The sequence below is a fragment of the Bos indicus genome, chromosome 23, assembly GCF_029378745.1.
Source record: "Bos indicus isolate NIAB-ARS_2022 breed Sahiwal x Tharparkar chromosome 23, NIAB-ARS_B.indTharparkar_mat_pri_1.0, whole genome shotgun sequence".
Taxonomy (NCBI): domain Eukaryota; kingdom Metazoa; phylum Chordata; class Mammalia; order Artiodactyla; family Bovidae; genus Bos; species Bos indicus.
This window is the reverse complement of record NC_091782.1, coordinates 18,725,016-18,747,545: the sequence shown is the minus strand read 5'-3', so window position 1 is coordinate 18,747,545 and position 22,530 is coordinate 18,725,016. Positions and strand designations below refer to the sequence as shown.

At 48.7% G+C, this 22,530-nt stretch overlaps 1 protein-coding gene across 3 annotated transcripts in view; it reads right to left on the bottom strand.

Moving 5' to 3' along the window:
* Nucleotides 1–1,764: 1,764 nt before the first annotated feature.
* The window catches only part of RSPH9 (radial spoke head component 9), a 113,184-nt gene continuing 92,418 nt past the window's right edge, over nucleotides 1,765–22,530 (bottom strand). Inside the window, exons 5-6 of one of the 3 annotated variants that reach the window (XM_070778050.1) lie at nucleotides 14,527–14,654; nucleotides 1,765–2,327 (exon numbers count right to left, since the gene is read on the bottom strand). In XM_070778050.1, coding sequence (XP_070634151.1) covers nucleotides 14,572–14,654 — 83 coding nt within the window. In that variant the 3' untranslated portion in view covers nucleotides 1,765–2,327; nucleotides 14,527–14,571. The remainder of the gene's footprint in view (nucleotides 2,328–14,526; nucleotides 14,655–22,530) is intronic. The other 2 variants (XM_070778049.1, XM_070778051.1) reach the window with 2 other exon arrangements.

The following is a 22,530-nucleotide window of genomic DNA, read 5'->3' as shown; positions in this document are numbered from 1 at the left end:
CCCTCTGCATCCCTTCTCATCCCAGCTTCCCTTGGTCCCTGGAGAGGCCTAAAGAGGGCTTAATAAAGGACGCTGAAGTTGGGAGGAAGATGGAGGGGTTCCGAGGAGGGAAGGCCATTAGTTGTCATTTAATAGCCACAGGTCTCTCCCCCACCTGAGTCAACCATTTCCCATTCAGCAAACTGTGTTACAGCAACCTCTGTAGTCTCTGCCAAGGAAAGCAGAGGAATGAGGCCACAGAACTGCAGCCTTGCCTGAAGGGTCCTGAGCACCCTTCACTGGGGTGAAGAGGGGTCTCTTGTCTCCATCCTTCATTTCAGAGCCACAGCCTGGGGGTGACTCGGGGGAGGGGGAGTGATACCACCCCCAGCGTGGTGTCACCAGCTTTCACGATAATACACTGCCATGGACTCAACCCCATGGGTTATCACCAAACTGAGAGTCCCATGCACCTGGATGTTCAAGAACGGGGACCAGAAACACACGGAACAAGAACACAAGTCAGCAACCATAAGACCAATCGCATCTCTACAGCCTCTTCTCCTCCCATGGACGTAACTCCCTCCAACAAACTTGATCCCAGTGATCCTCCCTCGGCAGGCCGCTTCAACCCCGGGAATATCAGGGCAGACTGTCACCCCAGAGGGACCCAAGGTCACCCAGAAGCATGGCAGGGAGGAGGGTGGGGGGCGCATGGAGCAGAGAGCAGCCCAGACAGAGGTGAGGCCTGACCCTCTCAAGGGGCGACCTCAGCCCCACTCGGAGGACCCCACCTCATGGCCAGGACAGCCTCGGCCTGTGGCTCTGAAGCAGTTCAGAAGAAGCCAAAGAGGAAGAGGAAGGTGTTCCAGGGGAGGGGGAAAGAAAGGCAGGGGTGGGTGGAGAAGAGTGTGAAAGGTGGCCAGGAGCCAGCAGGAGCCCCAGACAAAGGGAGTAGTGATCGGGCCCAAGGCACAATGGTTGTACTTTGTCCTGCTGATCCTGACACCTCTGAGGTTCAGGGTCACTCTCCCCGTGTGGGTGGGGGCGCTTCCCTGCAGGAATGAAGAGGTAGAGCCCCTCCGAAGCCCCTCCAAAGGGAGGTGGGGGAGAGAGTCGGTAAGCCTTACTGTTGTCTAAACATTTCTCAGTTGGATCCTCTGTGATGGAAGAAAGGTTTCTCCCTCGCTCCATCCCCCAAGCCCCAGGCGCCTAGCAGGACCCAGAGCTGATCCTCCACAAGGGCAGGAACAGAATATGTTGAATTGGAGAAAGAACTGGGTTGGTCTGCTTCAATTCTCTATCTCTCCTCTCTCTGTCTGTCTTCACGATAAAAGCAAGGAAGAGAGCCCTCTTTTCCCAGTGCCAATGTTGTATTCCCATCTGGATCTGGAGGTCTGACTCAGGGTAATGATGCCACTTAGGAAACAAGATTAGAGCAGAGAAAACCCAAAAACAGAAGCCAGTCAGGGCAAGGGGAGGCGAGAGGGAGAGGGAACTGGGACTTCTCTGGGGGTCCCATGGTTAAGAATCTGCCTGTGATGCAGGGGGCATGGATTCAATCCCTGCTCTGGGAACTAAGATCCCACGTGCTGCAGGGCAACCAAACCCGTGTGCCCCAGCTACTGAGCCCCTGTGCCCTAGATCCTGTGCTTCACGACAAGAGAAACCACCGCAATGAGAAGCCCCTGCACCACCACGAAGAGCCTCTCGCCTTAACTGCAGAAAACCCGCCCACAGCAACGAAGAGCCCCTGCCACAGCAAAGACCCAGCACAACCAAAAATAGTAATAATAAAAATAAAATTTTTTAAAAATGGAGAGGGAGCAGAAGGGACAGGGAAGGGCCACACTCTGGGGGAGCCCCAGGCCCCATCTGCTTCTCCTTCACAGGCCTCAGTCGAATCCCCAAACACCAAGCTCTCTCCCTGGATCGCTGCTCCCCAACAGTCCCAGGCATGTTCACTTCCTGATGCTCCAATCTTTGCTACCCCCTCGGCGTCTGACCCCCATCCTGCCCACTGCTGCCCCTTTTTCACACCCTTACCCAGTCTTGGAGGGAGTCCCTCTGCCGGGAAGAAGGTGGTGGCAGAGGTGACAGCTAAGGTTCTAAAGCTGCATTCTCCCTCCCGACCTGGGGGGTGCCTGGGAGCTGAGCTGGGTTCCAATCTGTGGGACTTTTTCAAAGCCTTGGGGGCACCAGGCTGTGCTGATATTATAGGAGACCCAGGGCCATCTAAGTAGGGCAGTGGAAAGCGCAGGGACTCTGGATCCAGATGCAGCCAAGTGATACTTCCACTCTTTGACTGTTTTTCCTCAGGCAAGTTACTCAGCCTCTCGGATCCTCATCTGCAAAACAAGAGCAGCACTGTTTATAATAGCCAGGACATGGAAGCAACCTAGATGTCCATCAGCAGATGAATGGGTAAGAAAGCTGTGATACATACACACAATGGAGTATTACTCAGCCGTTAAAAAGAATACATTTGAATCAGTTCTAAGGAGGTGGATGAAACTGGAGCCTATTATACAGAGTGAAGTAAGCCAGAAAGAAAAACACCAATACAGTATGCTAACGCATATATATGGAATTTAGAAAGATGGTAACAATAACCCTGTATACGAGACAGCAAAAGAGACACTGATGTATAGAACAGTCTTTTGGACTCTGTGGGAGAGGGAGGGGGGAATGATTTGGGAGAATGGCATTAAAACATGTATAATATCATATAAGAAACAAATCGCCAGTCCAGGTTCAATGCAGGATACAGGAAGCTTGGGGCTGGTGCACTGGGATGACCCAGAGGGATGGTATGGGGAGGGAGGTGGGAGGGGGGTTCAGGATGGGGAACACGTGTATACCCGTGGCGGATGCATGTTGATGTATGGCAAAACCAATACAATATTGTGAAGTAAAAAAATAAATAAATAAATAAGAATTCTGGAAAAAACAAACAAACAAACAAACAGGAGTGAAACACCTGCCTTGGGGAGTTCCTGCCCACCAACAGCTGCCCACAGCTACCCAAGAAGGTAGGATGGGAAAGAGGCCCTGAGAGAGGCACAGAGAGTTAGGAAGGTGCTGAAACAGGGTGGTCAGAAGAGCCAAAATGGGCATCAAGAAGGGCTTTGGGCGGGAAGAAGCTCAGAACATTTATTCCACAAGAATTATTGAGGCTTCCCTAGTAGCTCAGATGGTAAAGAATCTACCTGCAACGCAGGAGACCTGGGTTCGATCCCTGGGTTGGGAAGATCGCTGGAGGAGGGCATGGAAACCCACTCCAGTATTCTTGCTTAGAAAATCCTATGGACAGAGCCTGGTGGTCGCAAAGACTGAACAACTAACGCTTTCACTCTCAAATATTAAATTCAACCTATGAGCCCTGTTTCGGTCCAGACCCTGGGGCTACAACAATGTAGAAGGGGCTTCTTGTGTGGAGGAGAACAAAAGAGTACACCGAAAATAGAAACTCTCCAAAGGGGTACTCTGGGAGTGGGAGAAGGCTTCCTGGAGGAGGTGACACTAGAGTCTTGACCGAAGAGCAGGAGTCTAGCCAGCTGAATGGAGTGGGGATAGGGAATAGGCAGGAAAGAGAGATCTGGAGGATGCGGCCAGCTCCCTCAGCTCTCCCAGCTCTCCCCTGGGTGACAGAGCTTTTGCAGAGCAGAGGATTAGGGCTTCTTCTGAAACATTCCCAGCCAAAGCACATAGGGACAATGCCGCTCCCTGGAGGGGTGGGGAAGTGAGCCCCACATTGGTTTCCCCCAGCCCTCTGGGACAGCATGTCTCTGCCCCAGTATTTAACCAAACAAGCAGACGCTAGAGGTAGGTCCAGCTTGCACATCAAGCGCTGCCGTTGTTTGCCCAGGGGCGACAGGAGGTGGGCAGAGGACACCAGCCTGTGACAAGCACAGGTTACTCAGCTGGGGCGGAGCTCAAAGCACAAAGACCTTTCCTCCAGTTCTGTCCCCTTCCTATCCCCACCTGGTGCCTAGAGCCTTCCCATCTGCCTGCCACAGACATGTGGAGACTGGAAACAGCACTGGGCAAAAAACTCAAATAGGCCGCATGCTGTGTGACCTCCACCAGGTCAGCCCCCTCTTCTGGACCTCAGGCTTCTTCTAGGTGAAAGCCTCTCCCTAAGCTTTGAGGTTCTGTCACAGCTCCATCAAACACTCCAACTGAGATCACTGATATAAAACGTCGTATCTTGGACTTCCCCAGTGGTACAGGGGTTAAGAATCCGCCTGCCAATGCAGGGGACCTGGGTTCAATCCCTCCCAGGAAGATTCCACCTGCTATGGAGCAACTAAGCCCATGCCCCACAGCTACTGAGCCTGCACTGTAGGGGCTGTGCTCTGCAACAAGAGAAGCCACTGCAATGAAAGGGTGGTCTAGGCACTGCACCTAGAGAGTAGTCCCCACTTGTCCCAACTAGAGAAAAGCCCACATGCAGCAATGAAGACCCAGCGCAGCCAAAAAAATAAAAAACAAAAACAAATGTCACATATCCTAGGGATTTGTGTGTTTCTAAAGTTTCCTGGAGAGGGCAAGGCTTCACTCCAAGAAATTTAGCACGAATGGTGACATCTGGAGCACAGCGCCAGTGGTAGAGGGGAGATGTGATTGCAAGAAACCCCTGGAATCCCAGCAGATAGAGAACTGCTTCTGCTCTTACCTGGCAGGCCAAGACCTCTGTCGTTTTTGAAATGACACACCAGCTTGGAGAACCCTCACTGTGAAACACCCCGGCCCTGGCTCCCTAACCACACCCTCCTCGCGTGTAACATGCAGTGGAAAAAGCCAGAGAGACTGGGCTCAGTCTTCATTCTCCATGTCCAAGCCATGAGACTTAGGACAAGCAACTGCATCCGTCTGAGCCGCAGTTTCCCTATCTGTAAAATGGGAGTCCTCGTGCTTACCTTCCAGGGTTATGGGGAGATGTACGGAGACAGCGAATATGAGCAAGGCTCTCGGCCTAGATTAGATCTCATGTAATGTTACTTCTCTTCCCTTTCTCCTGTCCCTACTGCCATGTGTGAGCAAACCCTCGGAGAATGCAAACATACTATCATTTGGCTAAAGTCAAACAGAAAGGAATAGGGAAATGGATGTATCCCATCCTTCTGTTGGGGGAGGGAGCAAAGAAAGGAAAGAAAGAAAAGGAAGAAATCACACGATGCCTGCCAAAGATGACTAGGGCTTAGTTCCTGCTTTAGCCTCTCTTTGGAGCAACTGTGTCAGCAGGCAGTCACTGAGTTGGCTGTAACGTAGTTTCCTTCAGGGAAATCCTAGCGGGGGTAAAAAGAAGAAGCAAGTGCCCCCGACCTCTTTGCAAGAAGGGTCCCTTCTCTCCTCCTCCAGTGACTCCCTGGTCTGGACTGGAAGTCTGACCCATGACCCAGGCCCCCCAGGACGGTTCACAAAGATAAAGCCAGTTAATGACTGGCCCCCTAAGAGGAGTCGCCCCACTGTCCTGCCTGCCTTCCCAGACCCAGAAGTGCAGGGCAGGCCATGGGGAGTGGAGGAGACTTCCCCTCAGCTTCCAGGAGCAGCCTGGCCTAACATCCTCGAGATAATTAGTGAAGCAGACAATTAGTCAAGGGGTATCTGTGTCAGGAGGACATGGGACGGATTCCTGGAAGCCTGAGGGGGCGGGGGGTGGGGATGGGCTGGGGGCGGGTGTGGGAGTGGGCAGACACAGCACACTCAAGTTTCATCTGCCCCGTTGATTGGAATTTCACTTGGGATTTCGTTTGAAAAAGGCTCCACTGCTAAAGAAGTATGAAAATCCCTTCACTGGCCAGAGGACCCGAAAGAGGCCCAAGGCCATCTGAATGAAGTCATCCACATCTCTTGACTCACAGCTCAGCCTCCCGGCCGCCTCTCCACAGGCCACTTGAACACTTCATCAGGACCCAGCACTGAGCCAGGCACCTTGGGGTGCATGGGACTTCTGCCACCTGGAGAGCCAGGCAATGCCCGGGAAGGGTGCTGGCCCTAGGTGTGCATCTGGAGCAGGTCAGCTTCTGGGCCTAGAGCTCATTGTCAGCTCCCCCTCCCCACAGAGAGAGGCTGAGCACGCCCTCATTCCAGGTAGTGCCCTCCAGAGGGTGCTGCTTGTGTGAACCATGCCCCACTGGGGTCCCCTAGAGAGATGGCTCTTTGCACACATCCCTATCTGCCAGCCCCCTCGTTCAGACTCAGCTCCTTCCAGAACACAGGTGGAAGCATCAGGAAAAGTGAAGCAGGGTACACTGCAGGCTGCTGTGCTGGCTCCAGCTTCCCTGAGTCCCAAGACCCGGCCCTGGTCAGCTCCAGCTTTGGGGCACCAGCCCTCACCCCCTTCTGCACCACCCCCACCACTGAGGCTGACTGCCAAAGTAGCTAACACCCATGACAGCCCAGGCACAGCTTACATGGAGCTGGGGGCAGGTGCTGAGCCAAGTGTAAATCCCTCAGTTTCTGGATGGTGGGGAGGTCCAGAGGACGAAGGAAGGGACTGGGGTGGCCAGAGAGGCATACGGGGATCTCAGGGGCTGGAACAGCAGCTGTTCACCAATCAGGTGGCCGTGCCGGCCTGTACCAGCTGAACGTCTGCCCTGCCCCAGTCCCCTCTCAACCCTAGGCTGGAATGTGTAGTTCCCAGCCGAGGAGGCCTGTCTGGGGCCATGGTGAGAATGCCTCCATATATCCTCCACTCCCGGGAAGACCAGGGCACGACTCCCCGCACGCTCCATCAACAAGTGTAGCCCACGTAGCAGAGACCCCACTGCTCACAGGTTCTAGCTATGGTTGAAAAATGGGCAGGTACCCCAGCCAGGATTCCCAAGTGCCCAGATCATGGACGATTACAAGTAGTCAGAGCATTTTCCTTCCCTTCTGGTCTCTCTTCCCTTGACTATCTCACCCCACCTCATCTCTTTCTCTCCCACCTCTTTCTACTGCCTCCCATCATCCCAGGGGACTTCCTGACCAATCCTGTTGGCCAAGTGCTCCTCCAGCCTGTCAGAAACCTCAGCTTCTCTGAGACCATCCCCCGGGGAGGTGACCACTCCCCACTCCCCACTCACTGTTGGGGGTGGGGGGCAGGCAGGGCAGTGGGGGACTCGCTAGGGGAAAAGATGGTCTTCACATGTCCCCCTGCCCTCCAGGGACTAGGGGACAACCTGTAGAAGGGACAGCTCTGAGGAGATGGGACGTGCCCTTGCCCACCAGGCACCAGGGGTGTTGGGGTGGCAATCCTAGAGAAAGGAACAAGCACAGAGACGGTGGCCAAACCCCCTCCGCCAGGCGCTCAGTGTGACCTGTGCTTTCAGAGAGGACAGGGGTGGCCACTGTGAGTCTGCCCTGCCCCAGCCCCTCACCATTGCCCTGGGGAGCTGACCCACCCCCCACTCCGTGACCCTCTCCCCACCATGCGTCTGCCAGTCTCTTCCTCTCCATCGCTCCTCAGATCTCCAGGCTGAAGGCTGAAGGGACTGAAAAACCACGTGTGCACTCCAGCACACACACGCACACACACACACACACACCGCCACCACCGCCCATGACAGGGCCCCACAGAGAGGAGAGGAGTGTTCCCAGAAATGCAGCTGCTCCAGAGCCGAGCCGATCTGGGTCACGGCGCCCTTCCCACAGGGGCTTCGGGGAGGCCGGGCGTCCCCCGAGCAGCCCCTCAGTACGGCCGCCGCAGGAGTTACCTTGAAAGTCCCTCACACAGAGTGTCTCTGAGGCCCTGCAGTTCGCACTGCTGCTTCCTGAGCAGACCTCCTCAGAGACGCCTGTGTGGGGCCGCGACGGGGGGTCCGGACCCCTGAGTTCACAACCAGAAACTATCACAGTCTGGCTGTGTGACCTGGAGCGCACCTCTGACTTCAACGTATTCTCTGTAGAGTGAAGATGCAGACTGGTTTCTGACGCCTGTTAGGGCTTCCAGTCCAGGGGTGTAGGGGAGGCGGAAGAAGGGGTCAGGGTGAGAGCTATGGATACTCAGGCCTGTGGCCTGGCAGACTGGAAGAGATGCAGGGAGAACCAGGGAGCTCCACTCCGGCACCACCTCTTAGAGGTCACAGAAGGGCTCCCCAGGTGGTGCAGTGGGAAAGAAACCCACCTGCCAACAAAGGAGACGCAAGAGACGCAGGTTCAACTCCTGGGTCAGGAAGACCCCCTGGAATAGGAAATGGCAACCCGCTCCAGTATTCCTGCCTGAGAAATCCCCTGGACAGAGGATCCTGGTGGGCTACAGTCCCTGGGGTCACAAAGAGTCGGACACAACTGAGCATGCACGCATGAAGATCACAAGAACATAATGTGTGGGAGACAGCGAAGGGCCAACTCTGCAGTCTGCGATCTGAGCAACAGCCTGGGTTTGCCTGTTGCCATTGACCAGAACAGCTGGGACTGCAGCAAGAAGGATCTGAGTTAGACATGCTGGGTCCTACCAAATTCCTCTTCTCTAGAGGGAATTTAGGATGAGAGCCTCAGGAGGTCTATCTTGAGACTTCTCACTGATTGGTAGCCTGGGTGAAATGCCAGGAAGTGGGAGAGAAGGGGAGAGACAAGAGGAGAGGAAGACAAGGTGTTAGCTCCCATCCCCTCCCAACCTTTTAGGAGAGGAGCTGGGTGGGGTGCCCGTGCCTCCGGTCTTGGAGCTGAAGTGGAGGAAGGAATTTGTCAGGGGTGTGGTGGAGCTGAGCACAGGGCAGCAGGGAATGGAATGACAAGGCTGTCAAGTGGCAAAGCAAGTGTTTGTGGGAAACAGAGAGAAAGCCCCTTCTCTGGTGGGAGGGGGTGAGAGGGAGCCTCAGCCCGGGGCTCCCTGCCCAGGCACCCCAGCCTTACTCCAGGCTCACAGAATCTCACTGGGGCAGAGCCTGCCCCTCCGCTGTGACTGCGGCTGGGGCAGGGGAGCCCAGAGCCACTGTTTGAGAAACAGAGTGACACCCGTGCAGCCTGGGCCCAGGTACTAGGGAGGGAAAGGCTGGGGGTGTCCACAGGGCAGACTGAGCACAAGGAGCCCTCCTTCCCCCGAGACTGCAGGACACTCAGGCCGGCTCTGCCTTTTCTCTGGGCGTCATGCCCACCCCTCCCCTGGGGGCAGCTGGGCGGGCTCTGGGAGAAGATCTACCCTTGCTCTCCTCCTGGCCCGGCCCTCGGGCAGGTGGGAAAATTCTGAGACTCATTCCAAAGTCCCTCCGTCTCTGTCCCATACCTGGCATCTCTGGTCTCCTGAGGGGATGGAGACTGAAAAACCACCCATGAAGTCCATTTTTTCCCTCTATCCATTTTCTTTTTTTGCTGCAATGAGGGCCAGGTAAGGAGAAGTTTGAGCAAGGCTGCGCGGCCGGGCCCTGCAAATACCTCAGCCAAATAATGAACAATCCGAGGTGAGGCCAGGGCATGTGGATGGCGGCCAGGTGAGCAGATGAGCACAGATGCAGTGCATGTGTGTTTCAAGGAGGCTGGTCAGCCATCCAGCCCCCTCTGGAGGTCCAGGTCCCCAGCACCTGATCTTCCAGCCTGGAAAGATTTATTAAAGTATTCCATACCTCTCTCCAGCCCACCCCCACCCTCCCAGGCTTTCTCCACATCACCGTCCTCCCTCTTCTCTGTCTCTTCCACCCAAGCAGGAGGAGTTGAAGATTTCCCCCCACCACCACCACCTTCCCAGGTCTCTCCCTACAAAGTCACCTGGGGACACACCACGCACACCTGGTGGACCTCACCCCACCTCCCCTCCTGGCCTAAGGCTCTTCTGGAGATTCCTGGTTGCCAGAGAACAGGGACACAGGTGTCCCCCATGCACCCCAGGGCTGGCAGAGGCAGCCTCCAGCTTCATTGAAGCTGCCCACGGGGAAGGTGAGAAGTGGAGCAGGGCTATCCTGATGAGCTGGCTGGGTGCTGACTAGGGAGCCCCATCTCTGGCTGTCTCTGACCCAGACAGAAGTGGGGGGCCCTGAACCCCCTTCTACCTGAGCCGGCAGCGAAACCCCACTGGGCACTTCCAGCAGCAGGCTTCAGATGAAGCTGTGGTCTGACTGCGGACACCTTCCAGACGTCCTTGGAAACCCAGGACCCCCTCCTCAACCAGAACCCCTCCTGAGTGCCTCACCCACCCTGAGCCTCTAGAGGGCGAGGGAGAGCAGCGCTGGACTTCCCGCCCTTGGGGCATACCCCGGTGGCCCTTGGCACAGGCCCCTGGGACCAACCAGCTGTCCCCACTCCCCTGCCCCTGGGGGAAAGGGGCCCACGCTAAAGGCCGGGCAGCCACACTCGCCATCTAGGGGCAGGAGAGTGTGGGCCAGGTCTGGGAGGGGCGCTGCTCGGAGGACTCGGGCACAAGCAGGCTGTGGGGGGTGCTGAAGAAGGATGAGTATAATCAGAGGGAAGATTATCTGGGACCAATCCGAGATTATTCTGCTATGCATCTGGGAACGGAAAGGAGAGCTGTGCCCTGGGCCCTGGGAATTTCTGGTTATTCCCTGATGTGGGAATAATGAGGGGCTTCTTGGCCCCCAGAGCAAAGCTGCAAAGCTCCCCCACCCTCCCCAGGGTCAGAACTAGAGTGAGGCAACAAGGGCACGGTTTAAGGAGGGCTCATTGTCAAGTGCAGGGCCGGCCCTGCCCGTAAAGTCTGCACCCTCGTTCCCCTCATCTTAGCCCCAGCCCTGCCCTCTGGCTTGACTGTCCTGGGGACTAAAGCCACAGGCATATGGGAGGCAGAAGTGGGGTGGGAAAGCAGAAGGGTCCCTTTTTCACACTGGATCCCTCAAAGGAAAGAGCTAACCCCCAACTCAGCGAGAGGGGAGGGGATGAGGACGAACACAGCTGTTTGTTAACTGAGCCTAGGTCCCTGTGTTTATCTGTCTGTGTCACTGTCTGCATGTATATTTGTGCATCCGGATTGTGGGTCTGCCAATTTTTAGCTGTGAGTCCTTGGGCAAGTTACCCAACTTCTCTAAAGTTCTGTTTCCTTGAAAACTTGTAATAATAATACCCATGCCACAGGGTTATAGTAAGAACTGAATGAGAAAATATATGCAAAGGATGAAGCGTAAGCACCTGGCCTGCACACAGTAGAAACTAAACGAATGGTGATTGCTACTCCCCTTGTCAATGACATTATTGTGTATGTGGCTTCAGCTTACGTTGCAGCCTTATTTCCCACTGTCGCCCTGTGTATAGGTCCCATTCCAGCCAAGCAAGTCTTCTGATGGCCCCAAACACACACACTGCTTGTTTCTTCCTCCTGGTCTATGCTCCATCAGTTGAAAATGCTTCTCTTAAAACAAGACTTTCAGAACCACTTTTGTTCCGTGGTCTCCCCAAAGCTCTTACAGCATGAACTGTCTATGCCTCTCATGCCAGCCTCATTGTGCTGTTCAATGCAGTTAGCTCTCTGGGGTGTGTGTGTAAGTATGAACTCTCTCCAAGCACACTTATACAGGAGGGGCTGCACTCTCCAGTGGTCTGTATCTCCCCGACCCGAGCCCAAGGACTAATACAAGCCTGTAGGTGCAGGGAGCCACGCGTAGGCTCTTTGTGAGTGATGACGATGATACTGGTAAAGACTGCCTTTGACTGCATTCCTACTGCGTGCCTTGCATGAGCTAATTAATCCCCGTAAATTATCACTGTAAAACTACAGTTTGGAGAGTTTAAGTAACTTGCCCAAGGTCAAACCGCAAATAAACAACAGGACTGGGATTTAAACTGTCTGGCCCCAAAACCTGCACTCTTAAGAGTGCAAACCACTATGGTTTGAATAAAAGAATGAACTGAAAACCAGAATTTCCTTTTCATACTCTAAGAAGGAAATAACAGGAAAGCAAAATGATATCAAAACTTCAGTCAAATGCTTTCAGGGTTTCAAACCAGAGTCCAGTGGAGGCGGTGGGGGGAGTCCTGATCCCACACCATTCAGAGTGAGGCCAGAGACCTCAGATGTTGCCTTACTCACTATGGTTCTAGGAAAGAAAAAAAAAAATAGCAAATGAAGTTGAAAAAATATTCATCCCAGAAAAATCATTTACCTTGATCACCAGAATATTCAAGTTGATCCTAGTTCTATTTTGTCTGTAGGAGAAACTTAACTTTCCCTTTGTTGATCATCAATTTAGCACCTTTTTTATAATTAAATGGGCAACATTGGCCAGTCAGCAAATATTACATGGAGTAATCACCAGAAAACCTTTCACTGACTGGTTTTCACACATAGCCCCATGGGTCCCCAGCTGTTACAGTAAAATTTGGTCATGGCTCTGTTCTCTTTTGCCATCTTCCTTTTGTCGTTCCGGGGCTGGAACACCTTGGAATGTCTACGCTACATTCCTCTCCTTCTGACTCAGTTTTCTTACCTAGAAAATGGGGATAGGGCTTTCCTGGCAGTAGGGTGGTGGAGAGTCCACCTGGCAATGCGGGAGACATGGGTTCCATCACTGATCAAGGAGGATTCCACATGCCACAGAGCAGCTGGGCCCTTGCTCTTGCGCCGCAATTACTGAGCCTGTGCTCCAGGGCCTGGGAGCCGCAACTACTGAAGCCCATGCAGCCTGGAGCCTGTGCTAGGCAGCAAGAGAAGGCACCACAGTGAGAAGCCCGAGCCCGGCAGCCAGCGGGTAGCCCCTGCTCTCCAAAACTAGAGAAAAGCCCTCGCAGCAATGAAGACCCAGCACAGCCAAAAATAAAAAAAGAAAGAAACTATTTTAAAAAAGAAAATGGAGACAATAACACTACCAATTCCACAGAACTATGGCAAGAACCTAATGAGGTGACATGTATGCATAAAGCACAGGGGTGACTTCCCTGGCGGCCCAGGGGTTAAGAATCCACCTGTCAGTGCAGGAGACTAAGATCCCACATGCCACAAAGCAACTGTGCCCTCGCTCCATAACTACTGAGCCTGTGCCACAACTAAGCCCTGATACAGCCAAATAAATAAATAAATATTTTTAAAAATAAAGCACAGGGGTTGGCATGGAGTGAGTGCTTATAAACATGTCAGGCTATGGTGGTGTCATTCTGAGCAGGGTAGAGGTTCCCGGTTGCCAACCCCACTCTGGCCACAGGGAAGCAGCTTCTCCCAGCGCTTCTTCCCTCCTGTCTACTAGGATGTGTTCCCGGAAAGCTGCCTTCTGCACTCTTTTAGCCAGCCAGTCACACCTCAGCCACCCAAAGACTTAGAATCATCTTTGAACCCTAAGACCTCTTCCCGTCCAACTTTGTTTTTTCTGACTTGGAAGGCAAAACCTTCTGCCACCTACACAGCTTGCCCCAAATCGTATTTGCTTCCAGCAAACCATTTGCTTCCAGACTACCTGCAAAATCCTATATATCCCCAAAATGGAGCTTTACACACCTTGGCCAAAAAATCAAGTTTGCTCAAAACACTGTGGACTCTATTTCTTTTTGTGAATTGACCTCAGACTTCATTGTACACCAAACAAGGAAATCAACCTCATAATTTGGTGCCACACCTTGTCTTGAACCAAAAAAAAAAAAAAGGTGTTGTTATTACCTGTTCAGTCTGCTCACTCTTCTGGGTCACACATCTTGGCATTAAATAACTTTTGGCTATTTCCACATACTATTCAGTTCCCAAAGATGAAATCCTGATATCATTGAGGAAAATTTTGAATGGAATAAAGGTTCTGAAGCCGCTTCATTTGCTCATTTGCTGATACATAAATTCAGTAAATATTTCTTGATACTTTCTTACATGCCAACCCCTGGATGAAATACTATGGTAAAACAGACTGACACAATTTCTGTCCTCTTGGAATGTACAAGTTAACTCCTGAGCCGAACATACATGGCCTATGATTATGTGGAACTGGTAATAATAAAAAAGCCTCTAATAATGAATTAAAGGAACTTCTAGGAAAAGATGCCAGCCTGAACACCTGCACCCACTTTTGCTCTTTCCTGAAACTCCACTAAATCAAAGTGAAAGGCTTTCTAAACTTTTCTTTCATGATTTTGCTTCTTAAGGTATATACCCACAAGGACAGGAAGGATGGGAGAGAACAGCAACAAAATTTTGGAAGCTAGAAAGCAGGTGGAAGAAGAGTAAAGAATATGAAACAGGTGGTGATGAAAACCATTACCACCTAACCTGTATCCCAGAATCTCCCAAAGGCGCAGGAACTGGTGACACCAGTTACCCGGAGAAGTGAGCGTGAAGTGGATTGAGTGAATAACGAGGACTGGGAATGTGTTTTTTAAAAGCAGTCAGAGGGACTTCCCTGGTGCTCTAGTGGTTAAGACTCCAAGCTCCCAATGCAGAGGACCTAGGTTTGATCCCTGGTGGGAACTACACCCAGGATGCCGCAACTAAGGAGTTTGCATGCCATAATTAAGACCCGACCCAGGACAGTCAAATAAATATTTTTTAAAATAATAAATGAAATAATTAATTAATTAATTTAAAACAATCAGATTCTTTCCCTACTGAATATAGCCAGTCAAAGGATTGAAGCGGTTGCCTGGTGAGAGAAAACAGGTCTCTGACAAGGAAATTCCAGGAAACACTGAAGGAAGGAGTACCTCACTGAGAATGTTCACACAGTGGATGCTGAGACCTGGGTCCTCTTACCCGCTGAAATTCCCAGAACACTGGCCATTGTCCTCCAGGATGGAACCTGAAGGGTGTACCTCTGGGAAATCTGAACAACCTGAAAGGAAGAAGAGACCAAGGATACTAACATCAGAGGCTTCAAAATGAAATATTCCAACCAGATCACCCTAGTGTGAGGCTCACAGACCACAGGCCACACACAGTCATGCATACATACACACAGAAGAACTTCCAACCAGCTTTTCAGACCCTTATATTTAAAAATAAGCAGACAACCAAGGCTTATGGCACATCTGAGGAAAGCTATGACTTGGAGGAAGCTGAGCCTATGTAGCAAGAAGAAAGCTTAAAAATAACATTATCATTATATCCTGAGCATGATAAGGAAAAAATACTGCAAAAATGAAACAAAAATAGAATAGTGTTTTCTAAAAAGAGAACATGAGAGAGGTTTTAAAAATCAAACATGTCATAGCAGATAAAAAACAAACTCAGTAGAGGTTTAGAAAACAAAGCTAAGGAAATGTGTATAAGGTGGAGGGAATATAACAAAAGGATGGAAAATTTTGAATGACTGTGCAATAAAATTGGGGGACAAGATCAGGCAATAATAACCAAATAACAGGAGAACAACCAAATAGCTGGAGAAACAGAGAAACTAAGGGCAAGACATCATTAATGACATGCTCTAAGAAAGAACTGAAGAACTTCTGAGATCCCAGTGCAATGGAGAATCATTTTTTTAAGTATTATTTCAAATTTCAATTTCCAATTGTTCATTATTAATATATAGAAATACAATTGATTTTGTATATCTGTCTCGTATCTTGCAACCTTACCAAATCCATTTATTAGTTCTAGCAGCTTCTTTGTATATTCCATCAGAGTTTCTACATGGATAATCATGTTGTCAGCAAATAATGACAATTTTACTTCATCCTTTCCCATCTGAATGCCTTGTATTTATTTTTATTGGCTTATTGTACTGTTAGAACCTCTGGTACAATGTGGAATAGAAGCAGTAAGAGTAAACATACTTGTCTTATTACTGATCTTAGAGGAAAAAAGCATTCAATCTTTCACTGTCACAGGTTTTTGTCTGTACAGGCTCTTTATCAGGTTGTGGAAGTTCTTTTCTATTCCTGGTTTGCTGAAATTCTTTTATCAGTAATGGTTATTGAATCTTGTCAAATGCTTTTTCTACATATATTAAGATGGTCATTTTTTTTTCTTTTTTAATTAGGTAGTACAATGAATTACATTAATTTTTTTTTAATTTTACCAATCTTCATTCCTAGGATAAATCTCACTTGGTCATGATGTGTTAGCATATCTAGAAAGATAGAGTTAAATTAGATTTACAAAAGTTTTGGTAATAATTTCTGCATCAACACTCATGAGGGATACTGGTCTATAACTTTGCATTCTTGTAATATCTTTGTCTGGTTTTGATATCCGAGTAATGTTGGCTTCATAGAATGAGTTGAGATTTCCCTCCTTTATAATTTTCTAGAAAACTTGTGTAGAATTGATATTTTCTTCTTCCTTAAATGTTTGGCAAAGTTCATCAGTAAAGTCATCTGGGCCTGGAGTCTTTTTTTGTGGGAGAGGTTTCAACAACAAATCCAATTTTTAAAAAAATTGATGTAGGTCTATTCGGATTATCTGTTTCTTCTTGAGTAAACTTCTATAGTTTGTGTCTTCAAGGAATTTATTTACTTTATCTAAGTTATGGAAATTATTAGAGTAAAACTATTTATAATATTTTCTTATTATCTTTTAAGTGTCTGTAAAATCTATAGAAGTAACCCCTTTAATTCTTGATACTGGTAATCTATGTCTTTTCTCTTTTTTTCTGCTCAATCTGACTAGATGTTTATTCATTTCATTGATCTTAAAAAATGGTTTTTGGTTTCGTTGATCTTCTCCAATCTTCTATAATGTTTTCTGCTTCATTAATTTTTCTCTGATATTTATTATTTCCCTTCTTCTGCTACTTTGTGCTTAATCTGCTCTAGTTAAAATTTTTTAAGTTTGGGAATTCCCTGATCATCCAGAGGTTTAGACTTAATGCTTTCACTGCCGTCACCCAGGTTCAGTCCCTGGTCAGGGAACTAAGATCCTGAAACTGTGAAGCACATGCAGAAAAAAAGTAAAATAAAAGTTTTTAAAGTCATTAAAAATTTTAAACTGTAAAACAAGGACTTCCTTGGTAATCCAGTGGCTAAGACTCCATACTCCCTATGCATGGAGCCCAGGTTGGATTCCCTGGTCAGGAAACTAGATCCCACACACACTACAACTAAGAGTCTGCATGCTGCAACTGAAAGGTTCCACGTGCTACAATGTAGATGGAAGCGCCCATGTGCCGCAACTAGGAGCCTGCACTGCCAAATCAATTAATTAATTAATTTTAAAAAATGTTTAAAACAAAAATAACAGAAGAACAAGTTTTCATCTGTTTGTGCTCTGGAATAAAATTTCCATTTCAAAAGCTCTCAAGAGGTACGAAAACACATCCAATCATTCATACAACAAATATTGAGTCCCTGAAAGTGTTGAACACTATTCTAGCTGCTGGAGATAGAAGAGCAAATAAAGCAAAGTTAACGCCCTCAGTGAACTGGCTTCTAGTTGAAGGACACAAGGCGATGCCTAAGTAGACAGATACATGTATAAGCTGTCAGGCAGTAACAAATGCTGAGCAGAAAAATAAAACAAGATGACAGGGGACAGAAACTGAGCAGGCTGAACGGAACTATTTCTATTTCAAACGGGCTCAGCAAACAGCCAGCTTTGAACAGAGACATGGAGGAAGTGCGGGAGGCCACAGAATGTCTGAGAGAGCAGCAAGCCTGAAGGACACGAAGTTGGAACTTGCTTCTTTTTGAGAGAAAGTGAGAACGTCTAAATGGCTGGGGAGAGAGGAAGCTAGGGGGTCAGAGCACGTGAAGTCTAATTGGTGCTGTAGAAACTTCGTATTTAATTCCGAGTGTGGTAGGGAAAACTCTGGGATAGCCTCCCAGGATTCCTCACCTGCTGTGCACACCCTCTGTGCAATCACAGGATGGGTCTCACTCCTGCGATTAGGTTCTATCACATGGCACGGCTGACTCTTGAAATGAGAGGCTGTCCCAGGGAGCCGGACCTAGTCACATGAATCTTTTTCTAAATTTTATTTTTATTGGAGTATAGTTGATTTACAGTGTTGTGTTAGTTTTTGCTCTACAGCAAAGTGAATCAGGTATACATACACACACACACACACACACACACATATATATATATACTCGTTTTTTAGATCCTTTCCCACACAGGTCATTACAGAGTATTGAGTAGAGTTCCGTGTGCTATACAGTAGGTTCTTATTAGTTATCTATTTTATATATCAGTAGTGTGTATATGCCTGGAGGACGACATGGCAACCCACTTCAGTATTCTTGCCTGGAGAATCCCCATGGACAGAGGAGCCTGGTGGGCTACAGTCCATGGGGTCGAAAAGAGTAGGACACGACTGAGCGACTAAGTGCACACACACAGTGTATATAAGTCAGGCTTCCCCAAGTTTCATTAGTGGTAAATAACCCATCTGTCAATGCAGGAGACATAAGAGATGTGGATTCGATCCCTGGGTCAGGATGATCCCCTGGAGGAGGGTACAGCAACCCACTCCTATATTCTTGTCTGGAGAATCCCGTGGACAGAGGAGCCTGGTGAGCTCCATAATGTTGCAGAGTCAGAACAACTGCAGCAACTTAGCACACACATACGTTATATGTTAGCCCCAATCTCCCAATTTATGTCTCCCTCACTCACCACTTGGTAACCATAAGTATGTTTCCTACATCTGTGACTCTATTTCTGTTTTGTAAATAGGTTCATTTGCACCTATTTTTTTAAGATTCCATGTATAAGTGCTATCATATGATATTTGTCTTTGACTTACTTCACTCAGTTTGAACATGAACCTTTTAAAAGTAGTTTTCTCAACAATGAAAAACCAACAGCCCGATTCAAAAATGGGCAAAAACTTGAAGAGACATTTCTCCAAAGATATACAAATGGCCTGCTGCTGCTAAGTCGCTTCAGTCGTGTCCGACTCTGTGTGATCCCATAGACGGCAGCCCACCAGGCTCCCCCGTCCCTGGGATTCTCCAGGCAAGAACACTGGAGTGGGTTGCCATTTCCTTCTCCAATGCATGAAAGTGAAAAGTGAAAGTGAAGTCGCTCAGTCGTGTCTGACTCTTAGCAACCCCATGGACTGCAGCCTACCAGGCTCCTCCGTCCATGGGATTTTCCAGGCAAGAGTACTGGAGTGGGGGGCCATTGCCTTCTCCGATACAAATGGCCTATGAGCATATGAAAAGGTGTTCAACATCACTATTCATTAGGGAAATGTAAATCAAAACTACAGTGAGATACCACTATACATCCATTAGGATGGCTACTTCATAAGAAGTTGGGAGGGAGGTTCTAGAGGGAGGGGACATTTGTATATCTACAGCTGATTCATGTTGATGTTTGGCAGAAACCAACACAATTCTGCAAAGCAATTATGCTTCAATTAAAAAAATAAATTAATTTAAAAAAAAACAGAAAATAATAAGTGTTCATGAGGACATAGAGAAATTGAAAGCTTATGCACGGTTGGGGGGAACGTAAAACGATAACAGCCACTGTGGAACACCGTATGGAGATTCCTCAAGAGATTAAAAACAGAATTATTATATGATCCAGAAATTCTATGTCTGGGCATATACCCAAAAGAATTGAAAGCAGGGTCTCAAAGAGATATTTGTATACTGTGTTTATAGCAGCATTATTCACAATAGCTAAAACATAGAAGTAACCAATGTGTCCATCATAGATGAATGGATAAGCAAAATGTGGTATAAACATACAATGCACTATCATTCAGGATATCAGAATCCTTTAATATGCTACAACATGGATGTACCTTGAGAACATTATGCTTAGTAAAATAAGCCAGTCACAAAAAGCCAAGTACTATATGATTCCACGTATATGTAGGACTTAGAGCAGTCAAAGTCATACAGGCAAGGGCCTTCCCTGAGGGCCCAGGGGTTAAGACTCTGCCTACAATGCAGGGGGTGCAGGTTCAATCCCTGGTTGGGAACTAAGGTCCCACACGCCATGGGATGTGGTGAAAAAAAATTTTTTTTAATCATAAAAGCAAAAAGTAGAATGGTAGTGGCCAAGGGCCAGGGGGAGGGGAGGACCAGGAATTATTGTTTAATGGGGATACAGTTTCGGTTTTATAAGATGAAAGAATTCTGGAAGCATACAGTGAAGATGTTTACACAACACTGTGAATGTATTTAACACAGCTGAACTGTACAATTGTAAATGCTTAACATGGTAAGTTTTATGTGTAGTGAAGTGCAGTTGCTCAGCTGTGCCCAACTCTTTGCGACCCCATGGATAGTAGCCTGTACCAAGCTCCTCGGTCCATGGGATTTTCGAGGCAAGAGTACTGGAGTGGGTTGCCGTTTCCTTCTCCAGGGAATCTTCCCAACCCAGGGATTGAACCCAGGTCTCTCACATTGTAGACAGACGCTTTACCACCTGAGCCACCAGGAAAGTAATCTACCACGATTGAAAAAAAAAAAAAAATGGGGGAAAAAAGTGGAGCTTTCTTTGGCTGGTCAAAGAAGTCAGAGATTTAAGGCATGAGGCGTTAATGTTGCATTGCTGGCTTCAATATGGAGGGGCCCACATGGCAAGGAATACAGGCAGCTTTTAGGAGCAAAGCACCATCCCTGGTTGACAGCCAGCAAGGAAATGGAATCACAGACCTACAGTGACAAAGAACCAAATTCTGCCAACAATAAGAATGAGACTGAATGTGGATTTTCCCCCAGAGCCTCCAGATAAAATCTCAGTCCAGCCAACACCTTGACTTCAGTCTTGCAATACCCTAAGCAAAGAACCCAGCCAGCCGTGCTGGACTCCTGACTTACAGAGGTGTGAGCTAATAATTGGATGTTGCTTTAAGGTATTAAGACTAAATCGGTGGTTGCTTATTAAAGAGCAATAGACAAAAAATACACTCAGTATGAGGAGAAGCCATAGGTACAGGTAATCTTTTTATGAGTTTTATGTCACCCCAGTTAGATAGTAAGCTCCCTGAAGGCATAAACCCAACAGTCTACGTAAACCCAACGCCCCTCCACAAGACTGGGCCAGATGCCATGTGGACATCCAGGCAGTATTCCACAAATAGCTAAAACATTCTGATCAAAGGCAAGTTTGGGGGGAAAATGTCTAGGTTCTTTTATTTACCACAGTGAAGGACTGATTGATATATGTGCAAGTTCTTTAAGAAGAAGTTGCACTTTATGTATGTATGTTTTGTCCTCTCCTATGGGAAATGACAGGAGAAGGCAATGGCACCCCACTCCAGTACTCTTGGCCTGGAAAATCCCATGGACGGAGGGGCCTGGTGGGCTGCAGTTCAGGGGGTCGCTAGGAGTTGGACACGACTGAGCGACTTCACTTTCACTTTTCACTTTCATGCATTGGAGAAGGAAATGGCAACCCACTCCAGTGTTCTTGCCTGGAGAATCCCAGGGACGGGGGAGCCTGGTGGGCTGTCGTCTCTGGGGTTGCAGAGTCAGACACGACTGAAGCGACTTAGCAGCACAGGAAATGACATCCTCAAATGCAACAGGCTAAAACAGAACTCACCTTCCATCCAAACACAGCTCCTCCAGACCTTCCCTTCTGCTGCCAGCAATACCACCATCACCCAGGTACCCAGGCCCTGAACCTCAGACTTACACTCAATTCCTGCCTCTCCCATCTACACTGTAGTTGGAGTCCTGGAGATTCATTTTCCAAAATGCCCCTCTGTAAGTCCCAGACTTGATGTTCTCGCCACTATCTGCATAACTAAGGCCTCTTCTGCTCTCCCCTGCCTTAGGGCAAGGGCTCCCCAAGAACTTAACCATTCCCTCTTCCCTGCTTCAAATCCTCCTTGGCCTGCCACCTGACTAATAACCCTAAGATAACACTTGGCAATGTAAGCCTTTTCTATAAGACTTTCAGAGGCTCTTCATTGGTCACTCAGGTAAGCTGGGTACCCCACACCAAGCTGTGAGCATCTTGAGGGCAAGAGCCATGTGATAAGTTTCTTTGTAGGACCATTGATATGCCATGTCTGTACGAGGCTATTGATGATAATGGTCATGACCATGAGCATTTGGAGGCTTCCTTTTCTTCTAGGTCAGAGAAGACCAGTTTGGGTTATCATTCTCCCACAGTCTAAAGACTTAATCAGAAGCAGAGGAAAGCTATGAAGTGTGTCTATCTTCTCTATAAACTTATTATCCCCAAACCCTCCCTGCGCCTTGGAATCCTGGCTAGCATGCAACTCCACCCCAGTTGTTCCTTTATCTATTATCAGCTGTCACATCTTTTGTTCACAATAAGGGGGTTCCCTTCCCAAGGGTGTATGCAATTTGACATAGAGATAGCCCCTTAAAGTAAGCAAATGTCATGGACAGAGAAGCCTGGTAGACTACAGTCCATGGGATCACAAACAGTCGGACACGACTGAGCGACATCAATTTCACTTTCACTTTCTTTCCACTATCAGCTGGTGGGTGGAGTGAGACTTTTGGACTGGGATATAGAGCTTTGCTACCACATCCAAAAACACAGCCTCGCCCGTGCAGCAGGACTGATGTCAATAAAAGTATTGAACACGCATACCCTCCCCCCAACAGCTGGGAATAGAACTAGAGTCTAGGAAATGGGCAGGATCCAGAGCAGGCTGCTGGGAGAAGTTCCCAATGAGAAGATGGAGAGGAAATCTGTGAGATGTCAAGTGTCCGGAGATCTTAACCGAATAAAAGAAAAGCTCCTCCCATCCTCTCCACCTGAGATCCTTCTCCAATACCCCCAAAGGTCACACTGGGTTGGAGGGCTGGTCACTCAGTCAAGAGGTGCAG